At 33.6% G+C, this 23,804-nt stretch overlaps 1 protein-coding gene across 2 annotated transcripts in view; it reads left to right on the forward strand.

The window, feature by feature from the left end:
• Positions 1-309: 309 nt before the first annotated feature.
• The window catches only part of C8H14orf39 (chromosome 8 C14orf39 homolog), a 70,049-nt gene continuing 46,554 nt past the window's right edge, over positions 310-23,804 (forward strand). The window contains exons 1-11 of one of the 2 annotated variants that reach the window (XM_073212255.1): positions 310-469; positions 1,241-1,297; positions 1,393-1,449; positions 4,379-4,505; positions 8,222-8,311; positions 17,675-17,862; positions 17,951-17,993; positions 19,692-19,812; positions 20,807-20,898; positions 22,281-22,411; positions 23,108-23,184. In XM_073212255.1, the coding sequence (XP_073068356.1) occupies positions 1,249-1,297; positions 1,393-1,449; positions 4,379-4,505; positions 8,222-8,311; positions 17,675-17,862; positions 17,951-17,993; positions 19,692-19,812; positions 20,807-20,898; positions 22,281-22,411; positions 23,108-23,184 (975 nt within the window). In that variant the 5' untranslated portion in view covers positions 310-469; positions 1,241-1,248. The remainder of the gene's footprint in view (positions 470-1,240; positions 1,298-1,392; positions 1,450-4,378; positions 4,506-8,221; positions 8,312-17,674; positions 17,863-17,950; positions 17,994-19,691; positions 19,813-20,806; positions 20,899-22,280; positions 22,412-23,107; positions 23,185-23,804) is intronic. The other variant, XM_073212256.1, reaches the window with a different exon arrangement.

Consider the following 23,804-nt stretch of genomic DNA (forward strand, 5'->3'; position numbering starts at 1 on the left):
ATTGATAACAGTATTTTTTTGTTTGTTTTTTACTGTCATGTTAAAGTTAATATTCTATTGCTGTTTCCTAAAACATTTTTTAAACTGTTATGTTACAGGGGAAATGAATAGTCTAAAAAAACACTTGTCTTCAATGCAACGGGAGAACCCCTGACAGACTGACTCCCTGCTGGTCCTTTCAGTGCTTCTCTCTTGACCCCAGCGCCTCCTCTGGGTTCTAAGGCGCTCGTCCACGCTTCGCCCTGGGGAAGGGGCGGTTCCCGCAGTGCTGGTCTCGCGTGGAGTCCGTCATTCTAAGCGCGAACTGCCGCGCGCGCCGCGGACTTCGCGGGCCCGGACCGGGCGAAGCGGGTCTCCGGGCTGTCAGTGTCGGGATCTGTCGTTGCGTCCCCAGCGCTTGGGACCCTAAGTGGAGTCTGGGACCCGGGAAGGAAGGGGTGGACGTTTGGGTGCCAGAGGGTCTGTTAAGGTGGGTGGGAAAGAGAGCTGTGTGTGGCGACTGCAGGGCAAGCGGCTCTGAGGGGGCGGCGGGCCTGTCCCCACAGTGCGACCGGAGGCTTCCAGGCGCTTGACGTTCCCCTCGGCACAGCACCCGGAGCTGTGGGGGCCGCCGCTCGGCTGGAGTGCTGAGGGTGGTCCGGTGAGGGGAAGCTTGCGTCTGTGAGAGGGTTAGTAGGCGCGCGAACTTACCCCCTTTAAACGCGCGGCCAGAATAGCACCTGGAGCGCGCAGGTATGCGAACCCTGCCTCAGGCGTATTTTGTAATGTGACTAGGCTGTTCTGTGAAAAACACTTTTTGGATTCTTGGTGGTAAATTCACAAATGTAAAATTGCACTGTTCCTGTAGGTTTTACCTCGCTGTTCGTGAAGCTGTTAGGAATCTTGCTGCTAGTAATAGTACACACGCAGAGAAAGGACATCTTCAGAGGTCTTATTTTAAAGGGCATATCATTTTGAGAAATCTGGGTATCAGTGGAGTCCAGAATATTCAATGATTTACTGAAGTATCACTTATAAACAATTAAGAAGGCTTCCCCCAGCAGTTTCAGTCATGCAACGACATTCAACAAGTATTTACTAAGTGCCCATCAGGGCTATGCCCAATTGTGAGTCTCTCTCTCCTCACCAGTTTTTGCTCCACCCATATTTTTCTGTACTAATGTTGCAGAATATATGCTGTTTCATCTATGACTTCAGAAAATCTTTATGAATGTTTTCTGCTGTGTTTGTTTTAACATAGTATCCAGGATGAATGACAGCCTGTTTGTCAGTTTGGACAGACTTTTGCTAGAATTTGGTAGGTATGAAATGAAAATAAACTTTCAAATACCTAGCTATTTGTATTATCATTTGACATTTTAACAATGAAGTCACAAAAAACATTTATTTTAGTTTTCCAGTATGAGCAAGATGTAAGTACTAAAGAAGATATGATTCAACGAATTAACAGTAAGTAATAAGTAGTTTTACTTGATAAATATATTTTAGTTTTTAAATTTTTTAATGGCATGTGAAATAATATGCAGTTGCCTCATTTAGGGTTTAGTTGGCAGTACTATCTGGTGACAAATAATGAGCTATTTATCCTAACTACAGTTTTTCAGTAATAAATTTCTCTATTTAGCATTTAATTATTTTGTTGAAGAATTTTGCTTTAAGCAGAAACGAACCCTTAAGTGTAGTTGAAAAAATATGTTATTTTTCTCAAGTAGCAGGTAATTTCAAACATCTGAGTAATATTTTAAAATCTTAGAAAACACCAAAGGTCAGAGGCTTTGATTGACAGATGCCACGTTTTCAGGAATAATAATCCTGAAAAATACTATTATGAGTGAAGTAGCAATGTAAATTACAAAAATATAGTATTTTTAGATCCTACACAAAAAGTATCAGAAGAGAATAGAACCATTAATTTATTAATAGTTCTGAAAAGGTAGAATGTGGTTGTCTTTTCTGTAACAAAAAAAATACAGAACATTAAGAATTAATTTTACTCTTTGTAAGAAATTGCATTTTATTTTTATCTTGTATTTATTCACTAGTAAAGAAATAAGTGAGTTGGAAGTGCATTTAATAATTGACATGGAATTGAATAGAAATTTCACATTTGTTAAAAACTTTTTTTATTTAAAAGAACGCATGTTAAAGATTTTAAGTCATTCAGTGAGGGAATCAGTCAGATAGTTCTGCTAGTTCAAGAAAAGTACAGTTTGTCTGAGAAAAAGAATTACAAATAGAAGCAAACCATATTTTTCCACAAGGAAAGGAGGAAAACAGTCAAGCCTCTATCAGACCAGAAAGAAATTGCATGTCTGTCAATTACCTGCAATGTATGCAGTTGTAAAGTAATTCCCATTGAATCATTTCAAATAAGCTGATTCAAAACAGATTTTTCTCTACAGACAACGGTCTTGGGAACATGGGTGGGATTATGGAATTTTCTTTAGTTTACTTAATGTAATTTTTTAAAACAAAGATATCCCACCCAAATTTTTAAAGAGACCATTGCAAATCACCTTTAAATATTAACATTCCCTGAAATGTTTAATAGGTGATTTGGTTTGCTGGCACATTTTAGAAACAAATGGTTAAAGTGAGGCATACCTGGCTCCTGATTCTCCTGAACTTTATGAAACACCATAATTGATCTGCATATAGTAAAAACCCAATGGTATCTCAAGTTAGTAGTCTTCCTCTTCCCATTGATTATTCAATCCTTCTCTTTCTCAAACCTGGGCATAGAAACTATCTGTACTTTATAAGTCAATAAATTCCAGAAACCTAGGTGATTACAGAGGTAGCAAGCTTCAGGGATAAAATTCCACTGACCCTCTTTTCCCATGGAGTTGGAAGCTCAAAGGCCAGAGTTATTGCTGCTGGACAGGACTGGGCCTGGCTGGGGCTGAGGGCAAAGTAGCAGCTGCTGCTTGGGCACCTGCTTCTAGGCTGCCTACTGCTCCTCCTTTCTACAGTCCACTGCTCTGTCACCCAGATGCTGTAGAGCTGCACTAGCCAGGATACCATATATGGCCATTTAAATTAAATTTAAAAATCCAGGTCCCAGTTGCAAGAGCCACATTTCAAGTTCTCAATAGCCACATATGGTGACAGGACCAGACAGCACAGATATCAACAATTTCCATCATCACAGAGAATTGTTGCACAGCATTGCTATAGATGACTACTCCTTCCCTTCACCTCCCATTTCTCTGCCATCTCTTTTTCTGCTTACCAAACGTGATGCAAGTAAATCAAATGCCACCTCTGACAAAGACTCTCTTTTTAAAAATATTTATTTATTTATTTATTTTATTAAGGTCTAATTGATATACACTCTTATAAAGGTTTCACATGAAAATCATTGTGGTTACTACAGTCACCCCTATTATCAAGTCCCCCCAACACCTCATTGCAGTCACTGTCCATCAGTGTAGTAAGATACCACAGAGTCACTACTTGTTTTCTCTGTGCTATACTGCCTTCCCTGTGACCCCCCCCACACCAAGTGTGCCAGTCATAATGCCCTTCAATCCTCTTCTCCCTCCCTCCCCATCCACCCTTACCCACCTTTCCCCTTTGGTAACCGCTAGTCCCTTCTTGGAAACACTCTTTTTGACCAAACTTTCGTTTTGCTCCTCTGAGGAGCCTCCTCTCTTTCTCACCTAGGCCTTGAGCTTCCATGTCTGTCCCTGCCGAATCTACTTTTAGCAAAAATCCCAAATCAGTTCAGAGAGAAACCCCCACCCTTGATACCTGCTTAATCCCAAATCTGCTTCCAGGAACAATCCTATTAAGTCAGTTTAGCAAGAACTCCCCCTACCCTTGGTATCACCTCTTAGTAATTTCCCATCCATTGACCTCTTCCTTCTACTTGATGGCTGTAAATCCCCACTTGTCCTTGTATTTGATGTTGAATACAATCTCTCCCTGCTATTGTAATGTTCCTGTTGCAATAGTCCTGGATAAAGTCCTTCTTACCATTTTAACAAGCTTCAGAATAAGCTTCTTTAAAAATAAAACTCTTTATGTTAGTGTCACATATGAGTACGAGTAAATGTTTACATGAACTCATAGAATCATAAGATGCCATTAATCTTAGATTTCACTTAATCTAGCCCTCTTACATTAAGGAAGAGGCACAAGGGACATTTATTTATTTTCAGCCCCAAACACAAGTCCTTAGCTTTAGCATCTAGAAGCAACTCTGGCTCTGGTTCTGTGCTTTTTAATATAGGGCCCTTCCCAACTCAAATGTCACTTCCTCTTCATCCTCTGGCTCTCCTCCTTTTAGTTAAGTGGCCATACACCTTTCTGATGTATTTCTTTATTTTGAATTTATGATTTCTACCTTAATAAAATCAATATTTCTTCTTTCCAGAATGCTTTGAAGATATTAAAGAAAATAAAGCAACTATTTGTAAGATACAGGAAAGTATAAATGCAACAGATGAGGAAATTGGCCATTACTATAAACATAGTAAGGTGATCAAAGACAACTGTAGTAAGTGAGTATGTGAAAGAAATGAACTTTCAGTAATTGTCACTAGATTCTTTAACTCAGTCTTCTCAGTTTATAGTTGAAGACACTTTTACTTTAAAGTAGTATTTTATATTGGCAAAATGATGAATCAAGTCTTAAATTGTCCTGTTACATAGATGTATAAAAAGGGGTCTCAGAGGGTTCAAAAGAAAAATAGAAGTAAATGTGATAAAATCTCTCTAATTCAGATACAATTAGCCTAAATATAGAATTCTGAATAATTTAGGCTCAGTATATAAAATTTCTATTATAAAAATAAATTTGAAATAATTTGTCTTTAAATTTTCAAGATCTTGTTTTTAACTAGGGGAATCTAGCCTAAAATTAGTAGCTTTTTCAAAATAAAAGTATTCAGTATGTTAAGAATTCTTTCAACATGGCTTCAGGTTCTGGATTCTAGTAGTTAAATCTATTATAAGACATAAACATTTGAAACAAAGACTTGTTTGTGAAACTCAATTGTATATTAGAAATACTTAGAAAAATAAAATGTATTAGTTTTCTGTATTTAATTTTATGTGGACCATTGTCTTTGTATTAAATACTGTACATTAGAATCATATTTAATTTAAAATATTTTGTTATTCAAACTTCTAATAAGCCCTTTTGGCTTTTCCATCATAATTTTTTTATACTGGTTTTAAACTTTTATAAAAGTAACAAATATTTAGTATAAAAGTTTAAAAATTACTCAAATATATGGAGTAAACAGTTTTTCCCTGCCTGCAGTCCCCACCCCTACCCTGTCTTTTTCCTTATAGGTAACCAATCTTAACAGTTGTGAGTATTCTTTCAGACCTTTTCCAATAAATATTCAACATCATTATTGCATATACTTACATGCACATCTATCTATACATCTGTCTTTCCTTTTTACAAAAATGCGATCATACCATACTTACTCTTCAACTTGTTTTTGAATTCTACTAATGTGTAACGTAAGTGGAAATATATATGTAATGATTGTATATAGATGTCATTCTTTTTTAAAACAGTCCATAGTATTTTATAGTATTGATGTATCTTAAGTTATTTAACCATTCTACTGTTAATAGACATTTATGTTGTTTCCAGTTTTTCCCTATTAAAAGCAACATGTACAGGTACCCTTCCACATGTATAGACCTATTGCTATAGAATGAACTCATAGAAGTGAAGTTGGTTAATCAAAGAGTATGCACATTTAAACATTGGATAGATAATACCAAATTGCTCTCCAGAGAGATTTTTACTAATTTATACTCTTAACAATGGATGAGAGTTTCTGTTTCCTTACAACCTTGCTAACACTGGAATTATCAATATTCAAGTTTTTGAGCAATCTAATCAACAAAAACTATATGCTGTTAAACTTTTATTTTGACTTAGGTTTTGGTGTAGTAGATATTTTCCTTAACTAGCTGCAATGGGTGCTAGAGAAGTACTGATAGTTTCCCCTCAGGACCTGTTGTATGCAAGATGCACTGTATTTAATGTTTGCTGAGTTCTGAAGACCGTAGGATATATTGATTTTAATACTATGAATGCCTCGAGTTCATGATTGCAGTATGTTGGTTAAGAGATTTAAATGTGAAATATGAATTCATGAAAGTACTAGAAGAAATGTATAGTTGACTATATTATCTTTGAGAGAAGGACTTTTTAAGTGCCAAAGGTAGAAATCACAACTGAAACAATGGATAAATACAGATACATAAAATTAAAAAGAAGAAAACCCCAAAATATTATAAAAGGCAAAAAAGATAAGGTAGGAAAAATATCAAATACGGGGTAATTAAAAAAATATAATGTACTTGTGGAAATTAATAAGAAAAAGAAAAGGCCTCATTAGAAAACATGGACAAAGAAGGTAAAAAGGTAAATACTAAAATGAAAAAATGCATGTCTAATGCTCAATCTTACTGTTAGTCAAAGACATCTAAATTAAAGCAATAATAAAATATTAATTTTTTGCCTTTAAGTTTTACAGAAATTTAAAGAAAGATTATATCCAGTGTTGTTCAGGGGGTAAGAAAATCAGCTCTCTCATATACTATAGGAATATACACTGGCATAAACCTTTTGGATGACATGTTAGTATACTTTAAAAAGCTTTAAAAATAAGCATGACTTTTGATTAAACAGTACTATTTGTGAGAATTTTTCATTAAGAAATAATTAGGCATTCTCTGAAAGATATACAACAAGGTGTTTATTTCAACTTTTTTTTTATGATAGGAAAACACTGGAAGCAATTCTACTGTTCAGCGTTAGGTGGTTGGTTAAATGAATTTTGGCATATTCACATAAGTGAAGAGTAGGCAGTTAATAAAATTATAAGTGTATATTTATTGACATGGCAAGATGGTACCAGTATATTACAAATTGAACAAAGCAATAAAACTTTTGTAGTATGAAAATTTAGTAATTATACATTTATATATGATAGAAAAAGTCTACAAATATGTACATCAAAATGCTTTGAGTGTCTTTTCAGAGAACATGGATTTCTTATGTAATTTTGTTAAATACTCAGAATATGTATATACATATAACTTTATAAATTACATTTTGGGGAATATTTTCTAAGGAAATTAGAAATTCAGACAAATATTTAAGTACAAATTCTGTTTACAATAGAGAAATGTAGATTAAGCACAAATGGCCAATAATATGGGCATGGCTAAATAAATTATGGAATATGATGTACATATTACAACCTTTACAATATAATTCTTAGTGACAAGGAAAATGTGTAGAATTTAGAAGCAAGTGATATAGGAAGATATGTTGTTAATATGTCAGTATGATCTCAAAGATGTTAAAATATTTACTTGTAGTAAAATCTGGGAACAATTTATTAAAACAATAATAGTAGTTATTATTCAATGTTGAGAATATGGGTGATAGTTATTGTCTTAAATATACTTTTCTGTGCTCCCTGAGTGGGCATGTGTACTTTTTGAATCTGAAAAAATAAAAAAGATTAGAAAAAAGAGTTAGAAGAAATATTTCAACAGTACTAAGAATGAAAGCTGCCTTGGTGTATGCTAATTTTAGATTTTTCATACTGGCATATCTATTTTTATATTTTATTTTTTACTACTTTCCCCCCCAGCTTTATTGAGATTTTATTACTGATGTAATGAAACAAAAACTGTATAAGGTGAATACTTGTTTTAGTCTTACTGTCTGATTTTTAAATAAATTTTGGTCTAGTTTCCTTCTTTTTAGTTCAGGAGGGTATAACAATCTGACTTTCTAAGTTTCAAAGGAGAAAAAAGCTTTCTTGGTCCTTATTCTAGCTCTTTGTATGCTTACTCCAAAAACTGTTTCTTATCCAAGATCTTAGAAATATGATGAAAAAGAAAGCTTGATGTTGGAGTGTTGCAGAGTATATTATAGAAATGCCATAGCCACACACAATCCAGCTATGTCACATTTATTCTTTTCTTAGTCATGGATCCAAAACAGGTTTTATGAAAAAATTAATGGATATTAATATCTGAGCATATGTATGATTGCATGAATGGTGCTAGTTGGGGGTGATGGGAGGTGGGAATATTTTTCTTGATGTAAGCTTATTTTATCCAGGAAAGGAAAGATCCCTGTATCTTTAAATGGTTACATTCATTTATATTATCTCTTAAAAAATTTGTTTACCATTCTAGGATGCTAGTTACAATATTTTTTTCTCCATAGCTGGAAGCCAACATGTGATGTTTTCCATAAACATGAAGACTATATGCAGGACCAATTTACTGTTTACCAAGAAGCTATTGAAAAAGACAAGTATAGTGCATATGTTAATTTAAGCTATCATTTCTATAAATTAGTATTAATAGGATATGCTTTGTAAAATGTTAATTGGAAATGTAGAAATTTTGCTGAGGGAGTTTTTTTTTTTAAGTAAATCCAGTGTTTCTGACTCTTTGGGTGCCATTGGAGGCTTACGTATTTCTTATAAAGCTCTATCAAACTCTGTGTATATTTAGGTATGGCCTTAAATAGAAACAATGTATCAGTAGCAATTATTATAGGAGAGTGCTCCAATTAATGGTTTTTATGACTAAGTTGTTATAGACAAACATCTGGAGAAATAGCTTTAGAATTAGCTTATGAAAAATTTGGAGTATTGGCTTTTGAAAGGTATTTTAAATCAAACTTGTGTTTTTCAGATTGCTAATTTAGTGAGGTGTTATATTCTAATGAAGAAATACCAATTATTTATGTGTGTTTATTTTATGTGTAAAATCACATGGTCTTGGGAACTAAATGTAATTAGTTAACATAATTAAAAAAAGAGAAGGACTTTGAACACATACCATTATAATTTCACTTAATGTAAGAAATTGAAATGTTTTTTAAAAGTTGAACCAAAGCAGTATCTATTTTTTTATACAAACACTTTTTATTGGAGAGAATTTTAAAAAGCAAGAGTAGACAGAATAATGAACTCCCGTGTGACTGTTACCCAGTCTGTGATTCTGCCCCTTCCACCCCCTCCATCCACTTTGTCCCTTTGCCTGTACAGCATTTGAGGTGTAGCAATGTCTATTTTTATATTTTAGTTTTTACTGCTTTCACCCCCAGCTTTATTGAGATATGCTTGACATATAACATTGTTTAAGTTTGAGGTATGATTTTATATATGTATATATTATGAAATGATTACCACAATAAGGTCAAGTAACACATCTTTCACATCAGATAATTTTTTAACTTTTTTTTGGTAGCAAGAACATTTAAGATTTATTCTCTTAGTAACTTTCAAGTATATAGTGCAGTATTGTTATATTCACCATGCTGCATAATAGATACCCAGAGCTTATTCCCATATAACTGGAAGTTTATACCCTTTGATCAACATCTCCCCATTTCCTCCACCTCTCAGCCTCTGGCAGCCACCATTCTACTCTGTTTCTATGAGCTCAGCTTTTTCAGATTTTACAAATCAGTAAGATCAAACAGTATTTGTCTTTCTCAGACTTATTCACTTAGCATAATACTCTGAAGGTCTATCCAAGTTGTCATGAGTGGCAGGATTTCCTTCCGTTTTGTGACTGAATGATATTTCATTGTATATTTACACACCACATTTTCTTTATCCGTTCACATGTTGATAGACACTGAAGTTGTTTCCAAGTTGTTTTCATGTTTTAGCTATTGTGAATATGCTTCAGTGAACATGGTAGTGCAGATATTTCTTTGAGAATAGCAATTTCATTTCCTTCCAATATATACTCAAAAGTGGGATTGCTAGATCATGTATGGTCATTCAATTTCTAATTTTTAATTATTTAAAAATATATAACTGTATTATTTTCCATACTGGCTGAACCAATTTACAATCCCATCACCAGTAACCAAAGGATGCCTTTTCTCTACATCCTTGACAACACTTTCATACCTTTGATAACAATCATTCTAACAGGTATGAGGTGATACCTCATTGTGGTTTTGATTTTCATTTCCCTGATGATTAGTGATGTTGAACATCTTTCCACAGACCTTTTGGCCATTTATATGTCTTTTTTGGAAAACTGTCTATTCAGGTCTCTGCCCATTTTTAACTCAGGTTTTTAGTCTTTTAGCTTGAGTTGTATGAGTTCCTTATATATTTTGGTATTAACTCCTTATTGTATATATGTTTGGCAAATATTTTCTCCCATTCCACAGGTTGCCTCTCTGCTTTGTTGATGGTTTCCTTTGCCCTGAAGAAGCTTTCTTAGTTCAGTGAAGTCCCGTTATTTATATTTGCTTTTTTGCTTGTGCTTTTGGTATCATATCCAATATATTGTTGCCAAGATCAATACCAAGGAGATTTTCCCCTCTGTTTTCTTCTAGGATTTTTATGGTTTTAGGTCTTCTATTTAAGTCTTTATTCTGTTTCAAGTTAATTTTTGTGAGTGGTGTAAGATAGGGGTCCAGTTTCATTCTTTTGCATGTGGATATCCAGTTTTGCCAGCAACATTTATTGAAGAGACTATTCTTTCCCCATTAAATATTATTGGCTTCTTTTCCAAATATTAATTGACTGTATATATATATATATATATATATATATATGTTTATTTCTGGACTCTTGATTCTATTCCATTGGTTTATATTTGTACTTTTATGCCAGTCTGTTCGGTTACCACGTTTTTGTAGCATGGTTTGAAATTAGGAAGTGTAATGCTTCCAGCCTTATTCTTCTTTCTCAGGATTTTTTGGCTGTTTGTGGTCTTTTGTGGTTCCATATAAATTTTATAATTAATTTTTCTATTTCTGTGAAAAATTCCATTGGAATTTTGATGGGGATTGCACTGAACCTATAGATGGCTTTAGGCAGTATGGATATTATAACAATATTAATTCTTTTGATCCATGAGCATCGACTATCTTTCCATTTATTGTATCTTCATTTCTTTTCATTGATAGCTTATAGTTTTCAGTGGACAGATCCTTCACCTCCTTGGTTTAATTCATTCCTAAATATTTTATTGTTTCCGATGCTCTTACAAATGGGATACTTTTATTTCTTTTTCAGATACTTTATTGTTACTATATATGAATGCAACTGATTTTTATACATTGATTTTGTATCCTGAAAATTTACTGAATTTGTTGATTATTTCTAACTTTTTTTGGTGGAGTTTTAGCATTTTCTATGCATAAGATTATGTCATTTGCAAACAGAGACCATTTTACTTCCTCCTTTCCTATTCAGATGCTTTTTATTTCTTTTTCTTGTCCAATTAACCTAGCTAATATTTCCAGTACTGTGTTGAGTAGAACTGGTGAGAATTGTACTCTTATCTTGTTCCTGCTTTTAGAGGAAAAGTTTTTAGCTTTTCACCACTGAGTAAGATGTCAGTCATGGTCTTTTCAAATATGGCCTTTATTATGTTGAGGTATGTTACTTCTATATCCAATTTGTTTAGAGTTTTTATCATGGGAGGGTATTGAATTTTGCCAAATGAGAGAGGATCATATGATTTTTATCCTTCTATTAATGTGTATCATTGTTTATTGATTTGTGTATGTTGAACCATCTTTGCATCCCAAGTATGAATCTCACTTGGTCATGGTATATGATCCTTTTAATGTGCTGTTGAGCTCAGTTTGCAGGATTTTGTTGAGAATTTTTACATCTATATTCATTCATTAGGGATATTGGCCTGTAGTTTTCTTTTCCTGTACTGTTCTTATCTGGCCTTAGTGTCATGGTAATGATGGGCTTATAAAATGAGTTGGATTATGTTCCCTCCTATTCAGATTTTTGGAAGAGTTTGAAAAAGATTGGTTTTAATTCTCTTTAGATGTGTGCTATAATTCATCATTGAAACCATCCGGTCCTGGAATTAATCTTTGTTGTGAGGTTTTTGATTACTGCTTCAATCTCCTTGCTAGTAATTGATCTGTTCAGATTTTCTATTTCTTCATGTTTCTGTCTTGGTAGGTTATATTTTTCTAGAACTTTATCCATTTCTTATAATCTAAGGTCCCATAATTGTTCATAGTAGCCTCTGATCATCCTTTGTATTTCTGTGGTGTCTGTTTTTCTTTCATTTATTATTTTGTTTGAGTCCTCTCTCTTTTGCTTGGTTAGTCTCGCTGAAGGTTTGCAAATTTTGTTTATCTTATCAAAAAACCAACTCTTTGTTTATTAATTTTTTTCTATTGCCTTTCTTTTCTTATTTCATTCATTACTGCTGTGATCTTTGTTTTTACTCCTTTTTGCTAACTTTGGGCTTAATTGTTATTTTTCTAATTCCTTGTGGTATAAAGTTAGGTTGTTAATTTGAGACCTTTTTTTTGTTGTATCCCATAAGTTTTGGTATATTATGTTTTCATTTTCATTTGTCTCAAGATACTTTTTGATTCTTTTTATTTCTTCTTTGATCCAGTGTTGTTCAGGAGTGTGTTAATTTCTGTGTATTTGTGAATTTTTCCATTTTTCTCCTGCTATTGATTTCTAGCTTTTTATCATTGTGGCCAGAAAGATACTTGATGTAATTTCAGTCTTCTTAAATTTGTTAAGCTTGCTTTGTGCTCAACATATGATCTATCCCAGAGAATATTCTGTGTGAGTGTGAAGAATGTATATTCTGGTGTTGTTTGATGGAATGTTCTGTATATGTCTGTTAGGTTCATTTATTCTATAGTGTTATTCAGGTCTGCTGTTTCCTTATTAATTTCTATCTGGATGATTTTTCCAATGTTGAAAGTGAGGTATTAAAGTCCTCTATCATTATTGTATTGCTATGTTTCTTCCTTCAGTTCTGTTAATATTTGCTTTAAATATAAACGTGCTCCAGTGTTCAGAGCATACATATTTACAATTGCTATATCCAATTGATGAACTGATCTCTTTATCATTACATAGTGGCTTTTTTTCTACATTGTGACTGATTTTGACTTGAAGTCTGTTTTATCTCATGTAAGTAAAACCACTTCTGCTCTCTTTTGGTTACCATTTGCATGGAATATCTTTTCCTTCACTTTCAGCCTATGCATGTCCTTAAAGTGAGCTTCTTATAGGCAGCATATTATTGGTCTTGTTTTTTAAATCCATTCAGACACTCTGTGTCTTTTGGATTTAGTCTATGTATGTTTATAGTAATTATTGATAGGTAAGGACTTACTATTGCCATTTTTGTTCATTGTTTTCTGAGTTTTTTCTTAGTTCCTTTGTTCCTCTCTTGCTCTCTTCCTTTGTGATTTATTTTTTTAATTGGTATGCTGTAATTCCTTTCTCTTTATCTTAGATGTATCTAGTCTAGGTTTTTTCTTTGTGTTACCATGAGGCTTACATAAAATATCTTAAAGATATTACACTATTTTAAGCTGATAATTTACCTTCTCTTGCATAGAAACACTCCACATTAAAAAAAATAAAGTATCATTGATATACTGTCTTATATTTGTTTCAAACATACAACACAGTGGTTCAACAATTACCCATATTATTAAATCCTTACCCTCACCAGTACAGTTACTTCCTGTCAACATAGGAAGATGTAGATTTCATAACTAAGAAAGTAACAAGAGACAAAGAAGGAACTACATAATGATAAAGGGGTCAGTGCAACAAGAGGATATAACCATTATAAATATCTATGCACCCAATATAGGAGCACCTAAATATGTGAAACAAATACTAACAGAATTAAAGGGGGAAATTGAATGCAATGCATTCATTTTAGGAGACTTCAACATAGGAAGATGTTACAGAATCATTGTATCTCCATGCTATGCTACTATCCCTGTGACCAACTTATATTATGATTGAGAATTTTTGTGCCCCTTTATCCCCCTCACCACTCAAAACTCCCTCCCCCATTAAAAACTATACAGTTTTTCTTTTCCCCACATTTTATGCTATTGATATCATATATTACATCTTTTTATATTATGCATCTGTTAACAAATTACTGTAGCTATAGTTAATTTTTAATATTTAGCTTTTGTACTACAGATAAATGATGTACACACCATCATTACAGTATTACAGTATTCTGAATTTGTATGTTCACCTGTACCATTGAATTTTATGTTTTCATGTTGTTAGTGCCTTTTCATTTCAGCTTGAAGAACTGCCTTTAATATTTATTGTATGGCAGGTCTAGTGGTAATGAACTACCTTAGCTTTTGTCTGGGAATGTCCTTATCTCTCCTTCATTTCTGAAGGATAGTTTAACTGGGCATAGTATTCTTGGTTGGCAGTTTTTTTTCTTTTAGCAGTTTGAATATATGATCCCATTCTGTCCTGTCCTGACAGAGAAATCTGCAGATAACATTATGGAGGCTCCCATGTTGTAATGACTCATTTTTCTCTTGATGCTTTCAAAATTCACTCCTCATGTTTTAACATTTTGATTATAATGTATCTTGGAGTAATTTTCTTTGGGTTGATCTTCCTTGAAGTCCTTTGAGCTTCCTGTACCTAATGTACATCTCATTCCCAAGATTTGGGAAGTTTTCAGCTATTACTTTTTAAAATAATCTTTCTGTCTCTTTCTTTTCTTTCTTCCTTCTGGAACTCCCATGATGTGAACATTTGTTCAGTGTTCCATAATTCATGTAGGCTTTCTTCACTCCTTTTCATTCTTCTTTTCTTTTTGTTCCTCTAACTGGCTAATTTTAAATAAACTGTCTTCAAGTTTGCTAATTTTATTTATTGCATGATTAATTCTGTTGTTGTATTCTTCAGCTCTGGGATTTCTGTTTGTTTATATGATTTCTATTTCTTCATTAAACTTCTCATTTTCTTCATGCAATATTCTTGATTTCATTAGTTTCTATGTTCTCTTTTAAATTTATTGAATTTCTTAAAGATGATTTATTTTGAATTCTTTGTAAGGAAAATTGAAGATCTTCATTTCTTTGGGGTCAGTAATGAGGCTTTATTACTTTCCTTTAGTGGTCATATTTGCCTGATTCTTCATGATCTCTGTAGTCTTGCATTGATGTCTGTGCACTTAAATGAACAAACCTCTTCCAGTCTTTACAGATTGGTTTTGGAAGGTAAAACCTACTTTTGATTTCCTGGGCTGATATGATTATCTCTAGAAGTGTAGTCATGCTTGGTTGGAGCTAGTTTTGAGGCCGTCACTGAGTCTACAGTGGGATCCGTGGTTGACGTGCTTATTACCAGAGGCTCAGGTAGGTATGGATCCTGTCTGCTCCCCATGAGACTGCCTCTAGTACACTGTTGAGTCAGATAGTTCTGGGACAGAGGTCTGCTTCAGGTTCCACAGTTGGGTCCTCAGTCTGCAGGCCATTACCAAATGTGTGACAAATGTGATAGGTCTCTGGGAGGGATCCTTCCTAGTCACTGAATGGATTATGGGTGGTCAGGACTGGCCCTCGGTTGTGGCTGGGAGGGGCTGAAAATGAGTCTCAGGGATGTTTCAGATTCCATAGCCACGATTGAGGTCTGTAGTCCTGGCTTTGGAGGCACAGACAGGTATGTCTCCCACCAGGTCCCTTGATGGACTGGACTGCCTCCTGATGGCAGCTTAAGGGGCTCAATCTAAGTATAAGGCCCTTTCAAGATCTCCAGGGAGTACTTATAGGAGTATCTCTTTTTGAGATCCTGGACCAGCTGGTCTGCTGGCAACCTTTGCCTATAAGGGGCCTACAGCCAGATATAGGGTTCTTAGGGGATCTGCAGATGGAAGTGTCTTCCACTTTGACCCTGAACCCTCAGTACTGCTGGCAAACTATGGCTTTGAGGGAGCTGGAACCAATTATAGGGACTTTAGGAATCTTCAAGGGGTACAGACAGGAGTATCTTCTCATGGGTCCCTGTGTCAGCAGGACTCTTTAGTGTCTGTGGCTTGGATGGGCTAGAGCTCAGTTATTGGGCCCTTTAAGAATCGACAGTGTACCTGAGTTTGGCAGGCTTACCTCCAAGAACTCCTTCAATTTAACTGTGAAGGGCTGGAGCTGGTTCATAGGCCATTTCAGGGTCCACAGCTGGGAAAAGGGTCTGTGTACCTATTACCTGACCCATGGGTGGGCTTGACTCCTCCCACCATACAGGTGCTGCTGACAGATCCAAAACCAAATAAGGCTGTAGTTGAATTCTGAGGGGTATAGAGCTGTTTACAAGTCTGTAGTCAGGACCACAGTCAGTGAATTAGCTACCAGTATATGAGAACCTCCTTCTCAAAATGGCTCTCCTCAGTCTTGGACTGTACCAGGGTTTCATTGTCTCCTATCTAGATCTCAAAGTTCCCACAAAAGTAGTTTTGTCCATGGATGGATGCTACATTATTATTGTTGAGGGGTTTATATGTGAAAGGGATATTTTATTGTGCCATCTTGCTGACATTACGTCTATTATGTTTTAATTAAAAATACACACACAAAATCTAGAATACAATACCCTTTATGTTCAAAGATGGGTTTAGGAGAAGGGAGAGGCCAAAGATAGAGATTTGGACTTCATTTGCATTTGAAATTGTGCAAATAGATGACATTGCCCAGGCAAATATATACAGCAAAAGGGACAGAAAGCTAGAGTAAACAATCATCCAAGGAATAGGCAGAGGTGGGATTAGTGAAGGAGATTGTTACTTTGTCATTTATAGAACCTGCTTATCCAAAAGGATTTGAGATTATTTCTATAATACCATAGTGTTAAAAGAAAACTATATAAAACTCAAGGCTAAAGAGAAGTAAAGATAGTACAAGAAGATGAAGCCTTTGATTAGGACTGTGGGCTATACAGTCTCTGTTGTAACTACTCAACTCTGTTGTGGTGCCAGACCAACTTTAGACAAAATATAAATGAATGATTATGTTCCAATAAAACTTTATTTATGGATATTACAGTTTGAATTTCATATAACCTTATTGTGTTATAAAATATTTTTCTTTTGATTTTTTTTCAATCATTGAAAAATGTAAAACCATCCTTAGCTCCTGGGCTGTACAAAAACAAGTGGCAGGTTAGAGTTCCTCACATAGGTTATAGTAACTGACCCCTATTGTACATCAAGCAAAGGTTAAATGAAAAGGAAGAGTTAGTATCCTTTTGCAAGAATTACCCATTCTACCCAAGGCTTGTGCCTAAATAGATGACCACCAATCTCTACTTGAGTTGGACTGGAGGGATTCCTCTAACCAGTACTAAAATTTTCTTCATAAAATAGTTGCAGAATATACAAGTATGATTGTAAACCCAGAGTTCTAACACACAGAAAGGACTTCATATGATAAGTTTAGCTTAGAAAGTTGAAGGAGATTTGAAAAGCATTCTTATGGAGGTAGCTAAATTGGGGAGAGTAGAGACTCAGAACTCAGTGAGAATAGCCATTTAAGAAGTGATCAAAAGAACGAGGTTCTTCAGTGTCAAGATGAGAACTAAAATGAGCACTGAGTTGGACAAATGAGATCATTGGTGACCTGGCAAAGGTAGGAGTGGAGGTTAAATTGAAGAAAATTAAGGAGTGAATAACTCATGTAGTGTTGAAAAAGGGTAAAGAATTGAAAAGTGTGATGGAATTAAGGAAGGTTTGAAGGGCTGGCAGTATTGAGGGAAACAGGGATTAGATATTTGACTTGCTTTTTCTGCTTAATTTATTAGACTTTATTGTGATATTTAAAAAGATTTTAGATATATTCTTGTTATATTGATGTCATTTCTCTTAATTTTAACAGAAAAATGTACCATGGTTATGTATGTCAGTATAAAGATGTTCTTAAGCAATACCAACTAAAATTCTCAGAAACACCCCTTTCACATGAATATTATGAGAAGAAAAGAGAACATGAAGAAATTCAAAACAGAGTGTTGGCATGTACTGAACAACTAAAAACAAATGAAACTATTTTTATGGAATTTCTAGGTATTAACATTTTTGTTATAGTTTTAATAGTATTTTTATAATAAAATGAATGTAATAAATTAGTCTAAAATATGACTTTGTTTTTCAGTACCTGCTCCTTTCCCATCACTTACTAAATGGACATTGCATATGTATCCACAAAAGTATTTCTAATTAGAATTTTTATTACTTAAGTATTGTTTCTGTATTATAATTGTTATTGTGTTTCCTTGGTGAGAATCTCTTGGATTTGTTTTTTGTTTAATTCAAAAATTTTAGAGGTTACTTTAAAGGTTCTCTAAAAGTGTTTTTCTTATATTGTATGTGATCAGAAGCAAGCAATTTTAAAGAGAATAAAGTGGTACATGTATCTGGCTTTAAGTGACATGTCTTAGTAACAAAACCAATGAAAAAGTGACCTTGCTCTGTCTTACCAAAGAAAGTATTCCAATTAAATCAGTTCATTATTACTTGTTAGGATGGAAGGTGGTAAGGAGATGAATCACAACAATTCATTCATCTATAGAAATGCAATGGGTACTTGCCTTGTGCTAGGCAATACTCAAGAAGATACAGAGCATTCTTGCAAGGAGCTCACAGTTTAGTAGAAGAGGCAGATGGGTAAACAGTTCTAATACAGTGACACTGTATTAGATGCTTGAATAACTCTTATTTGTTTAAATCTTGTCTGTTTGTCGAGATATGCTCTTCCCTGATGAGGAACTTGGAACTTTAATCCTCTTCCAACCTCCACAATCCTGCTTATGCTTTCCTAAGACATTAAAAGTCTACTGTTTGTACTAGTCTTCTTTATCCTGCATTTTTCCTTGCTTCATTCTGCTCCATCCTAAATCATCCTTTTAACTCCTTTGCTGCTTGCTCACTCCATGTTTGGGTTTTAGCTTATTCTGTTTTTAGTTGTTCATTTGCTGCCCATCTGGGTTTTAACTTCACAATGGGAAGGGGCAGAGGTTGGTAGATGCAGAAGGTATACTAGGGCTTTAGGGAGTTGGATGTAGGATGGGATGAGATGGGAGATTGCATGACAAGTAAGAGGTGATGGAGGTAAGGAGAATTGAATATTAGGATTTAAATGTCTGTATCTAAAAATTTAAATTGATACTTTTGGTAACAACATAGCATTATAAATTATGTTCACCTGAAATTTCATGTTTAGCATATAAATCATATAGTTTAAGAAAACATTTTCTCTGGTATTCTTGTTCACTACCACTGTTATGTTCATTTTGAAATTCTTCTAAATGGATTGTGGAGTGGTTTAGAAAAGTATAGTAGCTAATAATCGTGCAGGATGTCTGTTAACAGCTGAGGAATTCTCTACTTGAAATTGGGTATAAATCCAGCTCACGCAGAAAGTCTAGATGGAAAGTAAGCTCTCTTTTGAGTTCTGCAGGATGCACTGATTAGTCTTAGAGAATAAGAAAAGGGAAATTGGGTGGAATCTTATTTAGTGTTGACTTTGGAATAAATAAATAATGGAAATACAGTAAGCTAAATTTGGACCTGGATTGGTTATGTGTGATTAGTTATGCCAAACAACATGATGAACTTAGGTAAAAACCAAAAGCGAAAAGCTACCCTGATTTAACTGAAAGAAAAATCCTAACAAATATTTTGAATGAAATGTTATTTTTAAGCTCAATATAAACAACAAATGTTTGTCAGTTTGCCAAATGTTTATATTAATCTTACCTCTTATTTCAGGTACTGTTATTAATACTGTTTATTGCGTATATGAAACATTTTTGCTTGTATTAATCATTTCTGTTATAGTACATATATTATAAATGTAAAATATACTTTCATAATATAGTTCCTTAACATAAAAGGGTTAATTTGAGATGTAAAACACAAGATATTCTTAAACATGCCAACAATTTTTCCAAAAGTTCATCTGAATTGAAGAAAGAAGTAGATGAAGTCGAAATAGAAATTAATTATTTAAACCAGGTATATATTTTATTATATGCTTCAAATATATGTATTGACATGTAAGTGTAATGATATGTTAGTTGACAGTCTTAGAAGAGCTATTTCTAAAGAACCAAATGTAGAGAAAGGCTCGTGATAATTTATTTGCTTCAGATTACCTTTGGAGCCAAATGTATTTTATGTATTGAGTATATTCAACTTTGAGTTTTGAGGAATACTTTAATTTTCTTTGGGGGCTGAGGAATGAAGATGAGGAAAGAACAACATATAGTTTAATAATAGGAACTGAAAGACATTAAAAGAGCTAAATAGTGTCAAAAAAGAGAACAAGACATTGTAACTCCACTGTTTATACTGTCTTCTTTACACCTGCAAAATTAAACAAAATTAAAGAATTTAATTTCGAAAATTTATGACTATAATACTTACAGAGGTAGGCTAGAACTCATTTAGCCCTTAAGATTGATGGTACATGGTATTTTCTTGAACACATTTTTAGTGTCATCTATTGAAATGTGGCTTTCATTGACAAGAATGAGAATCGATCAAAGTCACTACCAAATTTTGAGAAAAAATTGAATAGTGAATTTTCTATATTTTTTTAAAAAATACATTTAAGATGGTATATTTATCATTCATTGGTATGAGGTTCCAAATAATGGTATAATTTTAGTAATGAGAAGAAAGGGGATGCCACTTCCTTTAAAATATATGGTTACTATGTCTCTGTATAGGGAATCAATGTCTCCTTTTGACTGTCCTTTTTAAAAAAGTAATGGAATTTCATTGAAATCCAGCTTTGCTAATGGAGTTGTAAGGGAGAGTTAAAGTAATATTATTTGTCATTGATTTTTACTATTGTTTATCAACTTTCACTAAAACACAACTAATACTACTAAAAATCTTGTAATTACATAGAAAAATTTATTATTATTAGTTAAGATAAAGCATATATTCCTTAATGCCTTGCAGGTAATTATTTTGTTTTGCTTTGTCATTTATTTCTTTTTAGCGTATTACAAGACTTTATGAAACTAAGAATTTTTCAGAAACTTTGGAAGAAAAAAATAAAACCATAGAAAAGAGAAAGGAATTGAAAGAAAGGTATAGGTTAACTCTAAAATGGGATTTTATGTGAACAGATATCCTGCAACTAAAAATTTTATTTACATTTCATTCTAAGCCACTAATGTTTACACAGTATCTATTACTTATTATTATTACTTATTACTTATTGTTATTTATACTTTTAAGTATTCTGGACTAATACATAGGCTTCTTATTTCAGAAGGCCAAGGATACTGTGATGAGGGAAATAGGGCAGCAGTAGCACACTTGCTGTTCTCTAACTTGTCAGGTTTACATTTCATCCAGTTTCCCATGATGTGTCACCAGTAAGAGTAAAATAAGAGGAGCAGTGGTGGGATCAGCAGTGTGTTTACCTTTTTATCCTTCTTGACCAGCTCTTCCTTGGCCACAGAGAGTGAAGATGAGCCAAAATGTTACTGAATCTGTGGCATTATGTTTCCTTGTCTTTCCTCTTAATGGTGATAAAATATATATCAGTGGTGAAAGTGTTTTAAAAAAAAATATTATTGCCTGTTATTGTATGATAGAAAAATAGATGTATTACTGTTGCTGTTTTTGATAAACTTTCTACTTTTTCTCCTGCCTATACCCTTTTTCATTCTTAAATTCCTCTCCTCAAGCTCCACAGCTCTTATCCTGATTTTTCAGCACAGTCCTCTCCCAATTTCCCTGATCCCACTTCCTTGGATCTGTTATTTTCTTGATCCCCTGACTCCCACATCTCACAGACATGGTAATGGTAATGTGTCTTTAATTCTGTAATGAAATTGATCAGAAAAATAGGTAGGTGTACAGAATTTCACTTCATTGACAACTTTTTAATATTGTAAAAATTCTCTATATTGAGAGGAACTAAAATAATATTTGTTATTTAATTACCTATTAAATATTTACCAATTATTAAAATTATTTCAATTTAGGAAAAATTCAGTGAAATTATTCTTACAGAAAAACTGATAAAAGCCCATTTATGTTTGAATTATTGCTTTAATGATTCCATATTCATGCTTATGATTTGTTTATGAATAAATCTTTTTAAAGTTTGAAGTACTTCAAAATCTAAAGCATGCTATTTGTGGATGAAGTTTTGGTTTAAAATGTTTTTGACATGTTTAGAAAGTCTTTTAAAAATTATCTTTTAAAATTATTATATTTTAAAAATGAAAGTGTGGTATACTCAGAAAAGCAATGGACTTAATCAAGAAATGTGTTTTAACTGTGACACTAGGTAGTGTTTTAATAATATTGGGAAAAATCTGTTAAATTATCTGGAATTCATTTCTACTCCCTGAAAAATGAGAAGTTTGAGCTAAACAGTATCTAAATATCTCTTCTAGCTTTAAGATAGGTTAATCTTTACTGAGCTAATATTTAATGTAATTATCTCTTCTCTCTAGAATTTTTGAAAAAGATGAACATTTACTTATATTGAATAAAACCCCTCAAAACAGTCAATTATTTCTTCCATATGAATCTCAAAAATTAGTCAGACCAATAAAGATGCATTCTTCAGAACCAAGAGTTACAGGTACAGTATTTATTAATTATTCAAAAGCTTAGTTTTCTTTGCAAAGAAGAAGAAATACAAGCAAGTTTACTTATCATTGGGTGTAAGTGAAAACAATTCTGAAGACCTATAGACTCAGGAAAGTACTACTTTGATTCATTCTAAGAGCAAACAAGATATGCTTTCTACACCTAACTTTTTATCTTTGATTGAGAAATCACATGATATTAAAAAAATGTTATGGTCTGGTTGCACAACTGTCAGAGGATGAACAATTATATATATATGGGAAGTTGTATTATCATTACATGTTATCAAAGTGGATAGCAGACTTGAATTAATGATATTTGTGGCTTAGAAACTGAGATTTGAATCATGTTTCATTCAGTGATCTGCAGATTAGACTAACTACATTGTATTAGATTAACTACACATTGGCTGTTTTTTCCTCTCCCATTTGTTAGTATTACCACTCTGTCCTCTTTCGTTTCCCATTATAAAGTTATGTTTTGTTAGCTGGTTTTCATTTTATATTCATAGTTATCATAATAACTATTATATAGTGAGGAATTAAGAGTTATATAATAATTTCATAATTATTTTAATTTAAATATTCATGAACTTGATTTTTTACGAAGGTAGATTAAGTAAATGTTGGACATGATACTTGATTCTCTCTCTGGAATTGATTTGAAGTTGTATGATTTCATAACCTAGATAAAGAAAAAGAAAGTTCTGTGAAGCCATCAAAGCTTGCCAATATTGACTTGAGACAAAAAGAAAATGATACACAAGTATGTATTTCTTCTTTAATAGTATAAATTAAATGCTTGCTTTCATTAAATGAGATAGTGAATGTGCTGCATTTAGGGTGTGTGTGTGTGTGTGTGTGTGTGTGTGTTAAATCAATCCTTAGTATAACCCCAGGGTTGAAAAATCTTAAAAGAGTTTCAATATGGCAGCCTCTCACTACTAAAAATAATTGAAAAGACATTTAAAACTTGCAAGCCCTGTACCTAGTACACCAAAAACTCTTCAGACATTTCTGAGGAAGGAAAACAGGATTGTTGAAGAGGAAAATTGTGACCCAGGACTTCCATAGGAGAATAATCTTGCAGAAAGTAAAGGTCTGGGGACAATGAATGAAGTAATTGGTTACTTCAGAGGAGGTTAATTCAGTTAATACCTGTTACAACTCATATCCACTTTGCCTGTGGCAGCCAGGCATCAGCAATCGGATGACTGTCTCCAGGTGGAAGCAGTGAATATAGTAGGTTGCGTTAGAGAGAGAGGTGGTACTCTGGGTGGTTATTGGTGCTAATGAAAAAGCAAGGAGCTTATCACCCAGAAAGCTACCTTCTGGTGTGGTGTTTCTCTGTTTTCCCCCGTTCTTCCTGAAAATAGTCCAGCGGGA

The sequence above is a fragment of the Manis javanica genome, chromosome 8, assembly GCF_040802235.1.
Source record: "Manis javanica isolate MJ-LG chromosome 8, MJ_LKY, whole genome shotgun sequence".
Classification (NCBI taxonomy): Eukaryota; Metazoa; Chordata; class Mammalia; order Pholidota; family Manidae; genus Manis; species Manis javanica.